General features: G+C 37.4%; 1 protein-coding gene across 14 annotated transcripts in view; it reads right to left on the bottom strand.

Annotated features, from left to right (window-relative positions):
• Positions 1–19,185, bottom strand: part of st3gal3b (ST3 beta-galactoside alpha-2,3-sialyltransferase 3b) — a 61,988-nt gene extending 42,803 nt beyond the window's left edge. For 2 of the 14 annotated variants that reach the window (XM_044133006.1, XM_044133015.1), the window contains exons 1-8: positions 18,686–19,185; positions 14,122–14,269; positions 5,455–5,520; positions 4,552–4,617; positions 3,542–3,604; positions 3,070–3,111; positions 1,970–2,012; positions 279–371 (exon numbers count right to left, since the gene is read on the bottom strand). In XM_044133006.1, the coding sequence (XP_043988941.1) occupies positions 279–371; positions 1,970–2,012; positions 3,070–3,111; positions 3,542–3,604; positions 4,552–4,617; positions 5,455–5,520; positions 14,122–14,230 (482 nt within the window). In that variant the 5' untranslated portion in view covers positions 14,231–14,269; positions 18,686–19,185. Of the gene's footprint in view, positions 1–278; positions 372–1,969; positions 2,013–3,069; positions 3,112–3,541; positions 3,605–4,551; positions 4,618–5,454; positions 5,521–14,121; positions 14,275–18,012; positions 18,459–18,531; positions 18,599–18,685 lie in introns of those variants that run through there. The other 12 variants (XM_044133014.1, XM_044133017.1, XM_044133016.1 and 9 more) reach the window with 10 other exon arrangements.
• Positions 19,186–19,426: the final 241 nt, after the last annotated feature.

Below are 19,426 nucleotides of genomic sequence, written 5' to 3'. Positions count from 1 at the left end.
AGAACACAGTTGAGTTTTTGTTGCAGGGAAGTAGACGATAAAAACACGATTGATAGTAGGATCAGATTGGACAGGAATGTGGAGGCTTTTCTATGTCGGACGAAAAGGCCTTTAGGCCCGACTGGCTTTGGGGGTGACATCATGTATCTTGGTATGCCCAAGAAGGATCTCATCTCCTATTAACATCTAGATACAAAACCATGAAGAAACCTTAGGATCTGACCTTTGTGCAATCCGTTTCATATATAAAAAGAACAGTGATAAAGCGGACTACTCACTTAGGGTAGATGGATGTCATTTTGGCTGCTGCATATCCTGGTTTACAGACCCCTTCGCTGAGGTTGCCATACTTGTATGCCAACTCCGGTGGCCTATACATTAACAGAACACAGGGAAACATTCAGACACACCATGATAACTCATTAGCAGTAATAGAAACACATTGAAACCCTCAAAACTGAGCTTGTCAAACACTGTCAAGGAGAATCAGAGATGTCGATTGCTTAGGAACTTGAAAGAGTCAGTGACAACTTTTCGTCTCATCTGTGTGTGGCGAGACAAAACAGTAAGACCCTTGTTTAAATAATCAAACCAGCGGTGCTAAGTCTAGAACCTCCCGATTACTACCACCATCATTAATAATCTGATGTGCGCTGTGATTTTAGTTCAAATAAACAGGGAGGAGGGGGAAAAAAAAGAAGAGAGAGAGACAAGGTCTGAGCTCTTTGTGAGGTCCAAAGCCAGAAACGTCAGCAGAAAAGGTTCACCTAGGCCTCATTTGCACATCATTTAAAGCTCTTATTTTCTCCTTGACAAGATTTCTATTCTGCTTAAGGTTATTTACAGTTGAAATTTTATAGGGAAATACATAAACTGGTGATGCTTAAATCTTCTAAGCATCACTCATGGTACTAACATTAAATAAATGATCCATTTTACAAACTAATTAACAGCTTTTCAATGAATAATAATAGATTGTTGTGCATCACTATATAATTAATGAGAGTATAAACAAAGTTACTGTTTTATACAAACTGAACTCATAAAATCCACCTTAAACTGTGTGTTGACAGACTGCTTAGATGGTGTGTTTGTGAGGACAGACGCCTTGAAGGTCAGTAAGGGAAAGGCAGCGTAATGGAGGTCTCACCGATGTAGTTTGGAGTGATTAAGTCAAACAAATTCAGAGCAATGCACACGCATCCACTGATGTGCTGACAAAATGACAGCAGAATAATGATCTATTAAAACACATCCTCACTGACAAGCGATGTCACTTCACACAAAATACTAAAACGATTTCTCAAACCTTTTACCGTGAGTTTGCATTTGTCATATTCATGACAATGGATCACATTTCCTCATTAAGACAACAAAAAAAGTAACAAACTTTGTCAGAGTTTCCTATTATTTAATTTCCACACATTAAGTAATAACAGTTCATTTATTAACAGAGAGCCCACATTAAGTGGCTATAGAAGTAGATGAATAGAACATATTTATTTATTTTTTGTTCCCTTTTCACTCCTTGTGGCGCTGATCACCGTAGCAGAGGCTGTTAATTTGGACCCAAATGGGCTGGGAGTGCAGTAGAGTAAATCAGCATGTTGGACTTTATTTTTCATCATTAAGATTCTCACATTTTATTATTCTTTCTATTACTCTATTGTTATTTTCAGGTTGCAAAGAAAAGATTTTTTTTTCCTTCGATGTTGTTTTGCTTTCTGTCGCTTTTCCCCTTCTTATTAAAGTCCATCAGATAAGAATGTTACATGAAAAAGCTGAATAGAGGAATGTTCTACAAACCCAGAAGGCTGGAAACGGTACATGATTTTTTATGGTCTCTTCAAGAGTTGTGATTCCATTTTTTTTAAAGCCAGATGTTGAATTATTCATCTCCCATACAGCGCATGCAGAATCCATGAACCTGTCGCATTAATAACCATTTATGAGAAAGAAACATACTCACAGTTTCGTTTCCAGCTGCAGCAGAAAGCCCTGCTTATCGTACCCTGCAAAGTGAAGACAAACAAAAAGGCCCTATGAGTCTGTGAAGCACATGTCCTTGAAATGGCTCATCTTCGCTGGGGACGTTTTGTGGACATCCATTCTACATTATTTCAACTATCAGCTCAGTAACTGTAGTTGTATACGACATGTGTGGCTTCAACAGGGAGAACAATGCAGCATATGGAAAAGTAAAAGCATCTGGATTAAGGAATCAACACAAACAAGCAAGGTTAGGCAGAGGCCAGCCAAAAACCATCTGTTGAGATAAAACAATAAATAAACAAACATTAGAAAAACAGTTTGAGATCACCTATGGGTATCCAGTAGGTGTTTTGAAGAACTGAGGTAGACAGAAGAGCACAGAAAATCAGAAGAAAAACATATTTGAGGTGAAATGAAAAGTTTAGTTCAATTTGGGAAATTTCAGTGTTCACTGCAGCCTTTCATTGAAAATGAAGACATTTCACATTATTTCTAACAGTGAAATAATGTGATGTCCTTCGCATGTAACAGATGTGACATTAGTCGAAGTTAAACAAAGCGCAGAATTACTCCTGAGGGTGTGTGTGTGAGTCTTGCCTTCAAAGAGAAGCTGGCAAACAGAGATGAAGAAAAGGACAATGGGAATGCTTGACAATATTTGAGGAAGAATCGAAGCACTGCCGAGGGAGCGTGGTCACTGACAACAAGCAAGGTGAGGGCGTTTGTGTTGGAAATTTGCACTGAGAAGCATCACAAAGCCATGGTGAAAGACGAGGCAACATGGAAGATATTAAAATCAGATAAGAAAAAATGTTTTGGAGAAAAACTCCTGTTGGCATTTGTTATCAAACGGAAACAGAGGGCAGTGTTGTCTGTCTGATTCATCACCAACTGTGAAACTATTTCAATTCGTAGCTTTCACTGACAAAGCTTCCTAATTTCTAATAAAAAGCAAACTAGTTTCTGACCACAAATGGGCTGCGTTACTATTCCAGAGCTTTGTAGGAGTTTGTCATTTCCTTTCTAACAGAGCACAGGAGGAGGTTGAAGCTTTGGCTTGCGTAGCTGCACATGTACCTGAGCTTACTATTCGTCCAACGTTGATGTCATTTTCCAGCTCTGAAACAGAAAAGGGTCATTGAGCAGCATTTGAGTTCAGTAAGGAGAGGCAAAATTGGACTTGTAAAAATGAGGCAAACTGCAATTATTCCATATTACAGAACCAAAAGGTGGAGGAGGATAAAAGGTTAGTGGCTTCAGTCCCAGAAGAGTGAATTAGATGTCAGAGTGTCAAACTTATGCAAAGTCTTAAAAGCTCCATTGAGGTGGAAAATTAACTGCAAGAAACCCTATTAGTGCCTATGTGATTGCTATGACAACGGTAAATTAAGATGCACCATAAATGAACAAATGAGAGAATGAGACATTTAGACAACAAACTGTTGCATTTAAAATTCAGACAACATAAAAACAAATATTAGGGGATCTTATTAGTCAAGTCACTTGATTGAAAACAGTCTCGCAGAATAAATGCTCCCAGTTCCTCTACCTGCAATTCTTTTCACTTCAGCACCTTTAGTCAGTGCTACAGACGTCTCCTCTGCATCTTTCTCTGTAAACAAAAGGGGTTAACACTAGAGTAAGACCATTGGGACTGGACAGCAACATCATCTCAACAACCATTGACCAATGCCACAGTAAATAAAGGACTTCAAATGAACAATTTTAGCAAAAACACAGACAATAGCTTCAAAACAAATGCAGACAAGGAAAGAAGAGACGTAACAAACAGAAACAATAGGAGTTTTCTAGGTTTTGGTGCAGTCTTAAGACCTCTTCATACAGAATTAGAAACCAATAAACTACAAATTAGAATGAGCCTGGGACCATGGGGGTTAGAACAAACCCATCAGTGCAAAGGCAATCCTATGTTGCTCATCAAACAGGTCAATGTGAAGCCCTCAGAATGGATTTAGACACCTCTGCACTAGAAGATCATATTGCACTACAACACTGCTAACACCATAGACGACACCGAGTCGTAGCAATGTCACCACAGCCCATTTTCATGTGGTAAGGTTGTAAAACTTTATTGTTGTTGTTGTTTTCAAAGACTGAGTTTTGCTTGCATGAGCTTAAGACATTTTCTTCCAAATGTTAACAAAGCTGGGACAAACTTTCTTTACAGAAAACAGCTGATATCTGGGAAGGGCATCTAACTTTTCTTTCCAGAAAACAACAAAACTATTTTTACCATAGAGGCAGACCAAGTACAGCTGGTTATTATTAAGGGGGCTGTACTGGTAAATTGTGTACAACATTAAATTAAGTTGTTCTCATCTCTTAACTGGAAGATAACATAATAAAGCAAACAGACCCTCTCAGATGTTGCAATTTTTTTGTGGTTGTTGCAGCCTAAAATTTTTCAAAAAGCTGCTGTCAAAGTCGCACATTTTCGTGAGGTTTACTTTTGGCGTAACATGGCTTTATAAAACCGCTGAAACTACTACACATAACCTTCCCTTCTCTTTACCTCATCAAGTTCTAATCCCTCCTTACCTGGGTAGCCCCTCTTTGTTCTGATCCTGGCCTTTGATCTGATTCCTCCCTGACTCTTTGTTATTACTGTGACAAAAAAGATTTCTTTTAAATATGTGGAAAGCAACAATGAGCAGAACTTCTGTAAAGAAATTAAAGAGGATAGAGTGGGTTTATTCCTGGCATTAACTAACTAGCAAGGGGTATGAAACAAGAAACAACAACCTCAATATTCTTAAACTTAATATGATATACTGGTATAGATGAACCAATCATTTAGCTAATATTATCTGTATGCCACAGATAAAGGAACAGCTAAAGGAAATGCAGGGGACATGTCCCAAGCATACCTTGCATTAGTTACACTCATGACTTTACACAAAATATGCAAATCCTACAGCACAAAATGGTTTATGAAATAAATAAAAAAAAAAAAAAAAGACATTACGGTTTAGCTTTTATTTTGCAGGTTCAGCTTTCAAAATAATGTTTCTTGTGGAAATACAGGCCGGGTCTTTATAGAAACTGATGACGGCATACCTCCATGTCTCTATCCTGCAAGCGCCTCACTCTCACAAATAAACCTGGTGCCATCAAATGTTCCGGTGTGTGTTGCGTAGTCATGTAGTAAAGTTGCAGCACCACCGCTTGGCCTGGCATACCTATTACAGTATTTTCAATTGTGATGCATCCTGTCCTGTGTATGTACATCATACGCAGTGTGGGTTGACCACCACACTGGTGATAGAACCAGTGCTGTCAACAAGGCTCTGAAGGATGCACTTGCCATTTTTGAAGGAATAATGAATACGAATTTGAGAGTTTTACTCTTGGCGTTACATGGTCTTACAAAACCGCTGAAACTACTACACATAACCTTACCTTTCCTTCTCTTTACCTCATCAAGTTCTAATCCCTCCTTACCTGGGTAGACGCTTCTTGTCCTGATCCTGGCCTCTGGTCCGAATCCTCCCTGACTCTCTGCTAATACTGTGACAATAAAGATTTCTTTTAAATATGTGGAAAGCAACAATGAGCAGAACTTCTGTACAGAAATCAAAGATTGGGTTTATTCCTGGCATTAACTAACTAGCAAGGGGTATAAAACAAGAAACAACAACCTCAATATTCTTAAACTTAATATGATATACTGGTATAGATGAACCAATCATTTAGCTAATATTATCTGTATGCAACAGATAAAGGAACAGCTAAAGGAAATGCAGGGGACATGTCCCAAGCATACCTTGCATTAGTTACACTCATGACTTTACACAAAATAGGCAAATTCTACAGCACAAAATGGTTTATGAAATAAAAAAAAGACACTACGGTTTAGCTTTTACTTTGCAGGTTCAGCTTTCAAAATAATGTTTCCTGTGGAAGTACAGGCCGGGTCTTTTTAGAAACTGATGACAGCATACCTCCATGTCTCTATCCTGCAAGCGCCTCACTCTCACAAATAAACCTGGCGCTGTCAAATGTCGTTCTGGTGTGTTTTGCGTAGTAAAGTTGCAGCACCACCGCTTGGCCTGGCATACTTATTACAGCATTTTCAATTGTGCTGCATCCTGTCCTGTGTATGTACATCATACGCAGTGTGGGTTAACCACCACACTGGTGATAGAACCAGTGCTGTCAACAAGGCTCTGAAGGATGCACTTGCCATTTTTGAAGGAATAATGAATACGAATTTGCTATTTCGTGCTAATTCATGCTATATTAAACTTGGAAACCATTGTCTAGGAAAACATCAGAGAAATCCAACATTAAGCCCCTGCGCCGATATTCGCCACATTGATGGTAAACCTACAGATGCAGTTTCAGCACCAGCACAGCCTAGCCTCAGCGCCATATCAAGATGTGGGAGCATATTGCAGTATTTATTACACAAGAGCACTCATGGTCCAATCAAGGTGGTGAGGACAGGAATGAGCCAATGCATACAGGGCCAACAATAATACCCAACACTCCACCCAACTTCTCCAATAATCTAACACAATGATAATAAACCACAATAATTGTACTTTGGAAGCTTTGGTATTGCTGAAATCCATCAGACTCTGGTGAAGCATCATGCTTCATGGACAGCCCACTGCATTCCTAATGCACTCCAGAAGGCCTCACCAATATCCTGCAAGGCTCATTTTTATGTTGGCAACATGATCATCATGTGTGAAAGGACCATTTATGCTTCTAAGAATTTGGCAAGGAGTCCAAACTTCAATTTAGTTTAAGTTCATATAGCTTCATTAGCTTCACATGAAAGGGGAAAAGCTAAACTACTAATGAGCTAGCATCCCCACAAAAAAATGACAAATATAAACATCCCACTTCAGTCAAAATAACCAAAGAACAACTGTAAAGTCATTTCATCCACATGTCAATGATTAGTCTGGCAACATAAAATCTGAGGGAGAAAAAAATAATCAGCACAGATTTGTGTAAAATATAAACATGTATTCTTTTATAACAAATTATGACCACCACGTGACCTCCTCCCCGTGAGAGCCCAGGAAGATCCAATTCTCCCAATTAGTAAACTTCAACGGGTTCGGCTGAAACTGTATAGGTGGATCACTACACCTTGGAGACGAGAAAAGGTGATCCCTGATGTTGAAAACCGAGCTGGGGTCAAGAATATTTATGGCTGGCTCCTTGTGCAGCTGTTGAGCTCAATGTTAATGAGATTCAGAGCAGAGGGCTGGAAAAGCACACGTACTAACGTTAGAGCAATATTAGCGTGACCTACGACAGATTGCCTCAACAACTGGTCTAGACTTGAAATAAACTTTTTCAAAAGGTTATGTCTTTCTGATTAATGGGAACAGGCATTTATATTTTTCCCCACTGTACTGTGTCTGAGGTTTAAATACAATAAATCACACAAGAAAAACTGCCTCTAAATAACACTGCAGTGAAAAGACTAGCTTTTCTCAGATCTTTTTTATACTTGTTTACATTTACTCAGAAAAATTCCTAAATGCTTTTTTTTTTAACAACAATAAAAAGAAAATTTTAAATAAATTGTAGTGGTAAAACAGCTGCAAAAATCCATATCAATAAACAGATTGTTTAAGGCTGGGATGTCAAGCTCATTTTAATTTTGTGCCAAATCAACATTATGAATGTTCACAAGGCAGGTTATGCCACAAGGGATAACAAATATAAAAGCCATTAAAAACTGTTCAAATATTAATAATTAAATGCAGTTAATTTGATAAGTACTTTTTAAAATTAAATATGTACCATCTTTTCACTGATCAGTCTCACCAGGATTTCACAATTGTTTTTTGGGGTTTTTTTTGTGGAGCCAATTTAGAAATTTATCTTACATCATGTATTATAGTAAATGTGACTTTTTGTTACTCACTGTATCAATCATGGACTACATGATTGATCAATCATGGACTACAGGATTGATCAATCATGGACTACATGATTGATCAATCATGGACTACATGATTGATACAGTGAGTACTTCACACTTAAGTAAGGCTGAGTATGAAATACTGCCACCTGCAGGTGGGAGTTAGTCCCTTAAACTCAATATTTTTGACCCATTCCGGCAAAAAAAGTGAAATGAACTCACAGTTATGCATTAGTGTGAAAAATTGTGGGGGAGGTTTTGCGTTTGTGGAAATTTCACAAAAAGTGGAGGTTCTACTTCTGTTTGCCTCTGGAGTCTAGAGGGCCACATAAAAAGCTAAAGGAGTGCATGTGGCACCTGGTCTTGAGTAGTTCATACATGTATGATCATCACTGTGCTGATCTAGAAAAGGCACTTATTTCATGCTTTCTGTCTGTCACAAAAAGGACATAACTGGGAAGCTGTAGCCATCAGTCAAAAAAAGTCAACTGAGCTAGCCGCCTCCATCACCACGAGATGTCAATTCTGCATCAAGCCTCAAGGCACACAAAATTCTACAAAATATCTAAAGTACTTCATCACTTCCAAAAGGAAAATTCAATGACAATGTAATTCAAACTATCAAAGTTTCTTCAATGAGTTGTTGTAGAAGCTAGGGGCTGGAGACAGGAGGGGTCTCCTGTAACATCCTGTCTTACAGCGACTGTAAAGACGCCTCTGACTTAAGACACTGGTGGTGTTGCGAAGAGGATTCTCATTCATCACCAGTACAGTCCACAAAACCAGCCTTCTTGATCAGATTTTTGAGTTTTATTATGTTCCTGGTTCTGATGCTGCAGATGATGGTAGAAGACATTACACCCTCCACAACAGACTTGGAGAAGATCTGCAGCATCTTACTGAAAACCCTGTCGGACTAAGGCTCCTCAAGATGTAAAGTCCGCTCTGACAACTTTGCGGTTATGAAAGTCTGTTGTGCTGTCCAGGTGTTTATGGATGTATTAATACTCCACCACTTCAACATCTGCTCTCACGACGGAAACAATGTTTATGGATTTCAAGACAAACAGAAAGAGTTCAGTTATCTCCTTTGTTTTGTTCACACTACAGATGAGACAATCACACCCTCACAAAAGCGGTCCACCAGCTCTCTGAACTCAGTTTTTTATCTGCATCTCAACAATACATAAGGACAATAAATGTTATAAATAAATAAATAAATGTTTTAGCACAGCTCTACCAACAAAACGCACAAATACGCATTTACTATTAAAGGGGCAGTAGTACATAAAACCCTGAGGTTTACATCATGCTACAACGTTATCTCCTTTTGTCAAAAACATACCTGGAGCGCTGCCTCAATACTTTCATGCATATTTGACAGTGTAAAACGCCTGGGTGGACCTAGCACCGCCGACGATACACAGTCCCTCCTCGGAGGTGCAGTTTCCAAGTTTCTGAGCTTTTCACAAAGTGCTCCTCCTCCACACAGCTCCTTCAGACTAGCACGCAGCAATTAGCAAATTCCTGCTGCCATTTCTCAGTATAATGCTGGTGAAAATCTGTTAAAGGGTTAGTAAAGGAGCCATGTTGAGATGACTTCCTGAAGGCCCAATTTCAAAGTGCTAAATTATGAAGTCAAATTTATCTTCAGTCATATTTGATATATATAATATTTATTTAACATTTGATTGTGCAATAAAACAAAACTATGTGCCTGGAAAATGCAGAATACTGCCCCTTTAATCAAATGACTGATAAGAAAAGCATGTGCTCATTCAACAGAACAAAGATTAAATGTAATATTCTCTAAAATCCTCTCTGTCCCAGAATTCCCTTAAGATATTTTCCATCTCTGACCTCTAAACAAAACTTCTGAGATATACTACCCGTCATTTTAAATATACATAGAAATCCCTTCAGATGTGAATTTGAACAGACATGGACATTCTGTGCTCTGACATTTTATGAAAACTAAATATTTTGAAGTAGGGAAGTAAATTACAATGGCTCCCTGTTGAGTGGTAAGAGAACTCTTTGTGAAAAGCTTTCGCTCCTTGTAAAAAATGCACTCTCATATTTAACCATAAAAAAAGGCAATACAAAAATTTAAATATTAATTCCTTTTTAAGAATAGGCTACTGATGAAAAATATGTCCATTATTTAAGTGTAGAACTTTAGACTAATGTCCATAAAAATTATGAACACTAACATGAGGAATTGAAAAGGTAGAGTACAGCCATTGCCAGATTGCATAGTAGAGCAGGAAATTCATCAGAACACGAAGAAAGCAGACTTAATCAAGGGATATCATTGGACATCGTATCATGGGATATCATAACTTGTGGGCTTACATGAACAAATGTGGGATTTTCCAGCATTTTAAGTGTCAGTGAGTGTCAACATTGAGAATGTTTACATTCACATTCTCAATGGAAAAAGGTTAATTTTATTATTTTTTTTAATTCTCTACCCTCCCACCTTTTTCTATAAAGTTTGTTCTTAAATGTAACTTAAAGACTGGAGACTAAATTTAATTGCATTTTCTTTTAATAGAAATGCCTTATTAATAATATCTCATTTTTTATGAGCAAAAAACACTTCACACTACTGCATGTGTCTGTATGTTAATGTTCATTTGATTTATCGTTTCTCTTTCTACCAAAGACTAAATGACAAAAGTCTCCAAATTTTGGTGCCTTGGTTTCACCAAGTCCCTTTTTTTGAAGGACGAGTTTGTTTATAGAAACTTTCTAATTCATTTTATTTGTTTGTTTCTGTTATTTATTTTGGACATTTAAAATGTCTTCCAGTTCCAGGGCTAAATGTTCATTAGAATTTACATTTTATTAATCTTTGAGAACATCTTCTTGCCTTATTACAACATTATCATTAGATTCCTTGGAAATGGTCTCAAAGCAATATATAATTTATTACAATAACTTCTAGGACAATTTATCATCCAGCAAAATTTGTTATTGTGACAGGCCTTCATACTATCCTTGCTTGTATAAAATATTCAGATGCCCTTATTGTTCACCATGCTTGTCTTATTTAGCGGGACTTGACAAATCTCACTGAGAGTTGATGAGCTTACCGTTAACAAATTGCTTTAATATCGCAAGTAATACTCAACGTTTGGGCCATTTTCTCTCATTAAGCACATTTAATGCTTATGGGTTATTAAAACGAATCTCATTCACTAATGTCAATTTAGTAGCATGACTTATTTTATCATGCTGTGATAAACAGTTGTACAACACTGACAAGCTAGACAATGTTAATACAGCGAGATAAATATGGGTAACCATGGTAACAAGTGAGCATTTAAAGGCCAGCCCAGCTCTTGCTGGGTCCAACTCACGCATGTATCTGCTATATTTACAAATAATCCCTCTATAAAAGGAGATAAATAAATAGCTGAATATGTTTGACAAATATTAAAATTCTACGACTGAATTCCACATAAAGTTCTGTAAAAAAGCTGGTATGAGGTTCAAATTAAAGTCTTGTGTTGATGCAGTGTTTAATCTGCGACAGAGGTGGTCTCCTTGGAACTATTACAAAAGAAAAACAAAAAAAGTGAGTACAGATGCTCATTTTATGGTGACCTTTACCAGCTTAATAAGCTGCTGCAACCTCAAAAGATAAATTCCAGCTTTTTTGTTTTCGTTTACGCCAGTATTCTGGGAGTTCTCAACTTATTTTGCATGCAGTTGAACTTTTTAGTTTTGCCTTCAGCAGCTATCCAGCACATATACACTAAAATAAAAATGGTTGGGATGTAATCTATAGAAAAAGTTACATGAAAAACAGAAATAAAAATAAATAATGGCTGCACAGTTATGCAGTTGGTAGCACTGTTGCCTGGCAGTAAGAAGGTCCTGGGTTTGAATCCCGACCTGGGTTTTTTTTTTTTTTTGCATAGTCTCTCTGTGCGTCCTTGTGAGTTTTCTCTGAGTACTCCAGCTTCCTCCCACAGTCCAAAAACATGACTGTCAGGTTGATTGATCTTTCTAAATTCTCCTTTGGTGTGGGTGGCTGTTTGATGGACAGGCGACCTGTCCAGGGTTACCTCTCACCCTTTGACTGCTGGGATAGGGACCAGCATCCTTGGCAACCCCACTATGATTGTAAGATAATAGATGGGTGGAAAAAGAAATAATAAAAAACAGAAAATAAGTCATATGTTTTTAAAGGGGGGAAAAAAGCTGTACCACTAAAACGTTAAAAAATGAATGGTGGCTGACTTTAGTTTTTTAGAATGACTCAATTGTTAAATTCAAAATTCACCTAGAAACACATACAGGCCTTCTACATGGAAGGATGAATCAAAATATGATCAGCTTTGTTTCTGACTACAATGTTTCTCCACATAATGTCTGCAGCAGGCCAGGCCAACAAAGTTAAAGAGCAATCTTCTAGCTCCCTCTGGTGGACCCAAGAAGGAACACCACCAAGTATATAAATGTAAAAAAGTACATAAATAAAACCTTTCAAAACTAATCAAATTACAAGACACCAAAGGATTTCTGGAAGCTGCCTGACTACAGAAGTTTCCACTGGAATAGAACATGAGGTTCCATGTCTGGGTATAATTAGAGCACAGAGAACCTACAGGTAAATTTGACCAAAACATCTACAGTGGTTAGATTGGGGAGTCTTTGGGACAAAAGAGCAAAGAAACCTCAACAATTTCGAAAGAATTCATAACAATTCAAAGAGAAGGCCAGAAAACAGTACACAGGTTTGGTCTATTGACTTAAGTTTAACCATGTAGGATAAAAGCAAAACCTCACTAATGTTTCCCATTTGTCAAATCCAAACTTTAACAACATAAAAAAAATGCAGCAACCATCTCATTGTTCCATATGTCGTCTGGCTAATTTTTTTATTTTTCAGAAAGAATGTTGTTTTCTGAAGTTGTGCTTCATATTTCAACCTGCTTTTCTCCTACAATAAAGAAGAAAAGCAGTACATATTTAGTCGGGACATGATTTATCTAAATATTCTAAATGCACCGGGAAATCAGCCAAACTGACCAAACCTCATCTGATTAAATATTTAGAAACTACTCTTTTGTCGATAGTGAATATTTCAACATACTGAAGTTAAGCGCATCATTTAAATAGAATAAAATAGAAAGCTTCACAATCCTAAAGCTGCTGCTGTGCTGAGCTGTAAAACATTGGCAAACCAATCTGAAAATCTGTCACGTTCAATTACTAATTTCCTTTGTAATACAGCAATAGAACAAGCTTGTCTACTGTTAACTGTCAATTATTCACTAACAGGACAGCGTTACACTGAGGGAACCTGATGTGTGAACCAGCTTCATAAAACAGGAGTTTAGTAGTGAAAAATCAAGTACATTTTTAAACTGCTTTACTAGCAGTTGTTCTCATGGCCAACGGCAGTTGTTTAAACTCAAGTACAAAATTATGAAATATAGTGTAATCTAAACAGACTTCTTGTTTCTACTGAAGCTCTCCTCTATAAATCAGTTTTTTTATTCAATAGTTAGCATAATTTTCACTGCTCTAAATGTGAAACAAAATACAAACAGTTGACTTTTTCTTTATTCCCCCACAATACTCTCCAATGTGTCCAATAGAAAGGTAGCTGTGGTAATAACACAATAGGTTAAATTATTAGCTGATCCTCCAAAAAAAAAAAGGAAAAAAAAAACATTAGAAGAAGAGAGAAGTTAGATGGCAGGAGGGGATAAAAATGTCCATAGTGTGATTTTAGCCAAATCCAGTTTCTCTTTTTTGAGACGGACTCCAAAAGTCCGTCTCAAAAAGCAACAATCTGTGGTGTTTCAGCAAGAAGAGAAAGCTTTTCCTTACAGTTTAACGACAGTTACATTAATAACAGTGACTATGTCAGAGTGAAAATCTGCGAATATGATCTCCACTTTTTTTCAGAAAGAGCGGATGCCAGTTTCTGCCAGTGCAGGAAGTGAGCAACATGCATGTAGCTTTAACACAGGCCTTCTGGGTAAATCTGATTACAATCCTCTCCCAGCAAGATCCACAGCTCTGACCAGCTGAAAGAAAGCCTACAGTGTGTTTGAGACATTAACAGACACCCTGAGCTTTTATGAAACAGAACACCAAGACAGACATTCACACTCAAACAGATAGACGATGCAAGGTTTTAAAAGATGGATGAATTTGTGAGTAATAACGTTCAATGTTAGACTGAAGGAGAGACTTACGAGGCTTCTGTCCCCATACGTATAGATGTAGCTTCCAAGAAGAGTAGTAAATAAAGCCCAGCACCAGCAAGGCACACAGGACAAACAGCAGCTTGTGTGTGGGCTTCATGGTCTAAGGTCATTCACATGGCACCATCAAGGTCATCACCTGTACTGACAAGCAGAGAAGAGGCGAGTTTTAATGGCAGACATCAGCAAAGGGAACGCAAAAACACACACAATGGCAACGACTGCAGGGCAGATGTGGAGAAAAAGTGAAAACTAAAAACTGCTGATACAGTTATTTCAGATGCTATCAAAGTAAGGAAATATACCATCACCTTCCTAAAATCACGGCCAAAGTCCTTTTTTTGTATAAAATGTATATTTTAGGAAGGTGAGGATATTATAAGTTTATTATGCAAGACTACCTATAATATCACTGCTTCCTGTAAAAGTGGGAATGGTGGGAGAGGATTACTTACATACATCTGAGAATGGTAATTTGTCTATACATCACAGAGGTAACTGAATCAATCAATATAAAATATCAACTCTGACATGGGCACATGAACTAAATGCATCTTGCTGACTAGGAGCTGACAGCGGGTTGAGTTACGGGAAGGACGCTTTGGAGCGCGCCTGGTTCAAAAGCGGATTTAAAACTTTGGCTGAAGTGGCACTTTTAACAAGCAAACAGTAGATACAGAAGAGAGGAAACTAAAGAGAAAAGTATGTTGTGCTGATCCCATTATTGTTAAAAGGAGTAGTAAACCATCTATCTTGTTACAGAAAGTAATAAGTGAGCTAGGACCTTTTCAACCACATATATAGAAGATTTGCACTTGACACACCTTGCCATAACAACAAGCGACAAAAATCGAACAGGAAATGGGGCACGTTGGACTGCATACTCAAATTATGATCTAGAAACAAAAGCAGTAAAATCTTAAAATATGCCAGGATTAATTCGGCCTGGGACCTCTAATTAAAACAAATTAGTCGGGCCGGATCAGGCTCGGACACAATGTCTATGGACTCGGTCCGGATCTGGTTAGATTTTTTTATCTTTGAATTTCTGTAACTTTTAAACATTTAACACCAAAAAGTTACATGTGGACCGCTGCTGGACTACCCTAACGTACCAACCGTAGGGCTCACCAGGTTTTCTGGGAGAGACCCTGTCATTGTTCTGTCAGTGGTTTTTAATTACTGCAGAGAAAAAGTTAGATACGTTCATCTGTGTGATGGGATCTGGATTCTCTGTTCAACTTGCTAAAAATTAAGTAACCCCCATAAAAATTAAGTGCAACTGAATAGCAAATGCCAATATTATTTAAAACCTGCCTGGTTAAAATGAAATAAAATATATACCAAAACATGGTTTAAAAAAAAAACTTTGCTCGAATAAAATAAACCACCAACTGACTCAATGGGCGAACAACAAACCAGATCCAATAGGAGGCATGGCACTTCTTTAATGCAACCTCAATAAAATGTACACATCAGTTTCCATAAAGCCACCAACACAAAAACTGTTGAATACAGTTCACACCAAGCACAACTAATATTTCAAACTTAAAAAGGCCTGCTAAAAGACAAAATTTCATAAGTTGTGTAAAAATTTAGGTCATGGAATTGTTAAACCTCTTGATAAAATGTAGAACATCAGGCAACGCTACCTTAACCAAGAACCAATATTTATTCAGGTAAATTAAATGGTGGCAAAGTGTTGATACGCTAAAGGTCACCTGACTATCAGACTGTTGCCAGTCCTTGCATGAGTGAAGAATTAAAACAGCAATAACTTCATGCAACATTTATCCAAGATAATGAAAATGAAAGATGTGCAAAAACGTTTATATCCTACACAGCATTCTAGAATACCATAAATATTTTTTTTCCCTCCGTCAGACTTTGCTTCAGATGGAGTTCTACACTAAATTGAATTGAAAATGAATAGAACTCGGTTAGTGGTCACCACAGAAACCACCTGCGGACCCGAACCACCATATAACCACAGGCCCTTAGTCATTTAGTGCAGATTCATGCAGAAAAGACAGAAGAAAGAAAAACGAGATCAACAATTCACTGAATGAGACCAGCAGCTGTGGTCCGTGGCAGAAATGTTGGTTTAGATATGGAGTTAGACCAATAGGTCTGTAGGGTTGCTTTAAATAATTATTTTAGTAATAATAATAATAAAAAAAATCTATTTAAACAAATAAATCAAGTAAATAAAAGAAATATAAAATAGTGGTAAATTCTGCCATAGCAGCAGCATCAATATTGACCCAAATTTTCATATCTGTGCATTCCGAATAATTACTTTTATGTAGCTTAGAAAATTAACTTGTAACAAAATAGTACATTTTTTTATTTCAACCTGGACAAAAATTACACAAAAATCTGAAATTTTATTAGATAAATAAAAAAAAGCAGCAGGCTGACAAAGAAAATGAAAAAAAAAAAGAATCGATTTATTGTCATTGAACAACAGAGCAACAGTATTGATGTTGACAAGATCAGCTCCAAAATAACGATGCTCCTCAACCTGGACAGGTCTGCTGTTGAAAATAAGATGCAAACACTCACAAATGACTAAATCAAATCCAGTACCACATCTGGTCTGAGCCGACACCTCTGGAAGCCATTAAAAAAAAAAATACACTCAGAAATTGGGCTTTAAACTAACTTTTTTTGGATACACTCATTTGTGAATCCAAATGAGTGCACACATGAATTCTCTCACATGCAGATCAAATCGAAGAACATCCACTATGACTGATAAACACCTCCTGCTCTAAGACTTGCAACCAGCTCCTCCTGCTCAAACTATAAGCAGGAGGAAAGAAGACATAATTGCTTTGTCAGGATTAGCCATCAGAAAAATGACAATCCTAATTGAAAAACAATAACCCTGAACCCCATTACATAGCTTTAAATGATCAGTGAGCCTTTGGCTCCAGTTTGATAATTAGTGATTATGCAACAACCCCTTTGGTAAAACTTTCAAGATTTTCCCAGGTTAACATTGAATACATACCCTGAATATCCGGCCTTAGCTAGTTTTTCCCCATAGTTGCCATCTATTGAAAAGGTTTTAATCCAATGATGTCATGCTTAATTTACCTAAAGAGAAGTAGAATGTTTTGCATTACCCAAATAGTCTATTAATGTTTCTTGAATGTACCTGCAGAACAAGAAATAACTGATCTGATTTGCAAGAATGCTTAATCTGAGTCAAGTTCACATAATTTATTTGTTTATAACTTATTCAGAATTTCACTTGTTTTATTTGAAAATACTGCAAGCTCAAAATTCTTTTAAGTTGTCATAGCGGCAAGGATGGCTTCTAAAGTCGCAAACATGACTTAAAATGAATATTACCAGGGAAAGTCACTTACTCTACACACTAAAAAGCAGAACATTCACCAAGAAGCAAAAAACTGTCTTTTAGGGAGCTGAATGAAGCTCTACCAACCAATTAATGTTGGTATGAAAATGAATGAAAAATCGTTCCTCATAAGAGTAAGTTTCTTGAGTCAATGAAGAAAAAAAAAAACTATAAACACTGATAACTCACGTTTAGCTAAGTGTTAAAACATTTTTGTTTTAAATCTTTTGTAAATATAGAAAATCTGAAAAGTTTGGGAACCTCTGATATAAAACATTGGGGTCAGATCCCTTTGTACTCCATGTTCAGGAGAGGTAACATTTAAGTTCTATGCTCATCAGCTCTTCAAACAACACTAAATGAGATCCACAGAAACTGAACATATAGTTATCAACTCTTGGGTCAGTAATAAAAGAAAAAGCATTTTGCTACTTTTTTATAGGCGATGTCAAAATTCTAATCACATTATTTTACTTTATATATATATATTTTGTTTTGTTTTTCTTTAAACGTACCTTTTTCTTGTAAAGAACACTTAAATATCCGAAGGAGCGAAGGAAAAAATAAAAAGATTAATCGAAAAACAGTAAATCGCCGTTCAGTTTAACCTCAATGACAGTTTTCACACAATGTTTGGGTCTTCTGAAACTTTACAGTTTAGGTCATTACCTGACAAAAACATTCCGAGTCCGTTAGCAAAAGCAAACATAACGGTAACTTACTTTACGGTCTAACAAAACGAAACAGTTATCATAACAAAGACACTTATTTTAAGTGTCGCGTCTCGCTCTGTCCATTGTTACTATGTCTATGTGATATACAAATATTAGTTTGGAATAATAAAACTGAGGAAATACGAGGCGACCGTTGTGCGTTAGCTATCCGCTATGCTAACGACGCTACGTTGGCACTGCATAAGCCTGAACCACCGGACAGGCCTTCTACGTAACACAACGCTGGTGGAGATATTTTCTCAGCTGACATAAAAATGTTTCAGAATTTCTTTGAGAAAAGACCACACGTATGGCGCATACCGAAGTCCGCAACATAAATCATGTAGAGCATCGGACAACAGCTAACCAGAGTCCCTTAAATTAAACTACAACCTCAGCTGCGAACTGGACGTAACGACGTCTTGTCCTCAATACCACAATTCATTGTAAATTAGTGACAGTCCGCGGACGTTACCTTTCTTTTTATTTGAGTCCCAAGATGTGAAACAGATGATTCCTCAAATAAAATTATGTACAGGTTGAAGCAACCATGCTTCTCTTCCTCTCCGACACATTTTGGTAACATCTGTGGAGGTCCTTAGTCCATTAAACAGAACAGGGCCAGCATGACTGCGCCGTTTCAGCCAGTCTCAACAGCTCTGCGAAAAGAGCCTTCAGAGATTCCCAGGCGCAGCAGCTTACTAAAAGTACATAGACAACCACTGGAGTCACATGAGAAAGTCCTTTTGTGACTGACTTAAGATGCGCCCCTCCGCTCCCTGTTATAGTGGGGTTTAGATCATCGGACCAGACCATCCGTCTCTTCACGAAAGGTATTACTCACATCCACGTTGTACTGTTCTTCGCTCAGTTTGAAAGCATTTATATCCAGCACAAGGCTCAGCCCCCTTCCAGCTATAATAGTCATGGCTCAGCAGCAGTGAAACAGATCCTCAGACCTATAGCGCTTGTTGGTCTACTTCTCCCACGCCACGATAGTATGTGCTGGCCAGCAAAGTTTTTGTTATTGTATTTTTTTTCCTTTCTTTTTTTCTTTTTCATTGAGTTAAGGCAGAGGGGACCTGGCATGTTTTGTTTTAAGAAGCTGTTTATTAGCGTTGTAAAAGTGGCTCTTTATTGTGGCAACTAAACCTTACATAAACTATCTAAAACATTTATTTCTTATAAGCGTTATGCTTATTAAGGCTTACAGAAA

The sequence above is a fragment of the Gambusia affinis genome, linkage group LG12 (genome assembly GCF_019740435.1).
Source record: "Gambusia affinis linkage group LG12, SWU_Gaff_1.0, whole genome shotgun sequence".
Taxonomy (NCBI): domain Eukaryota; kingdom Metazoa; phylum Chordata; class Actinopteri; order Cyprinodontiformes; family Poeciliidae; genus Gambusia; species Gambusia affinis.
The sequence above is the reverse complement of the archived record's forward strand: the minus strand, read 5'-3'. Positions and strand labels throughout refer to the sequence as shown.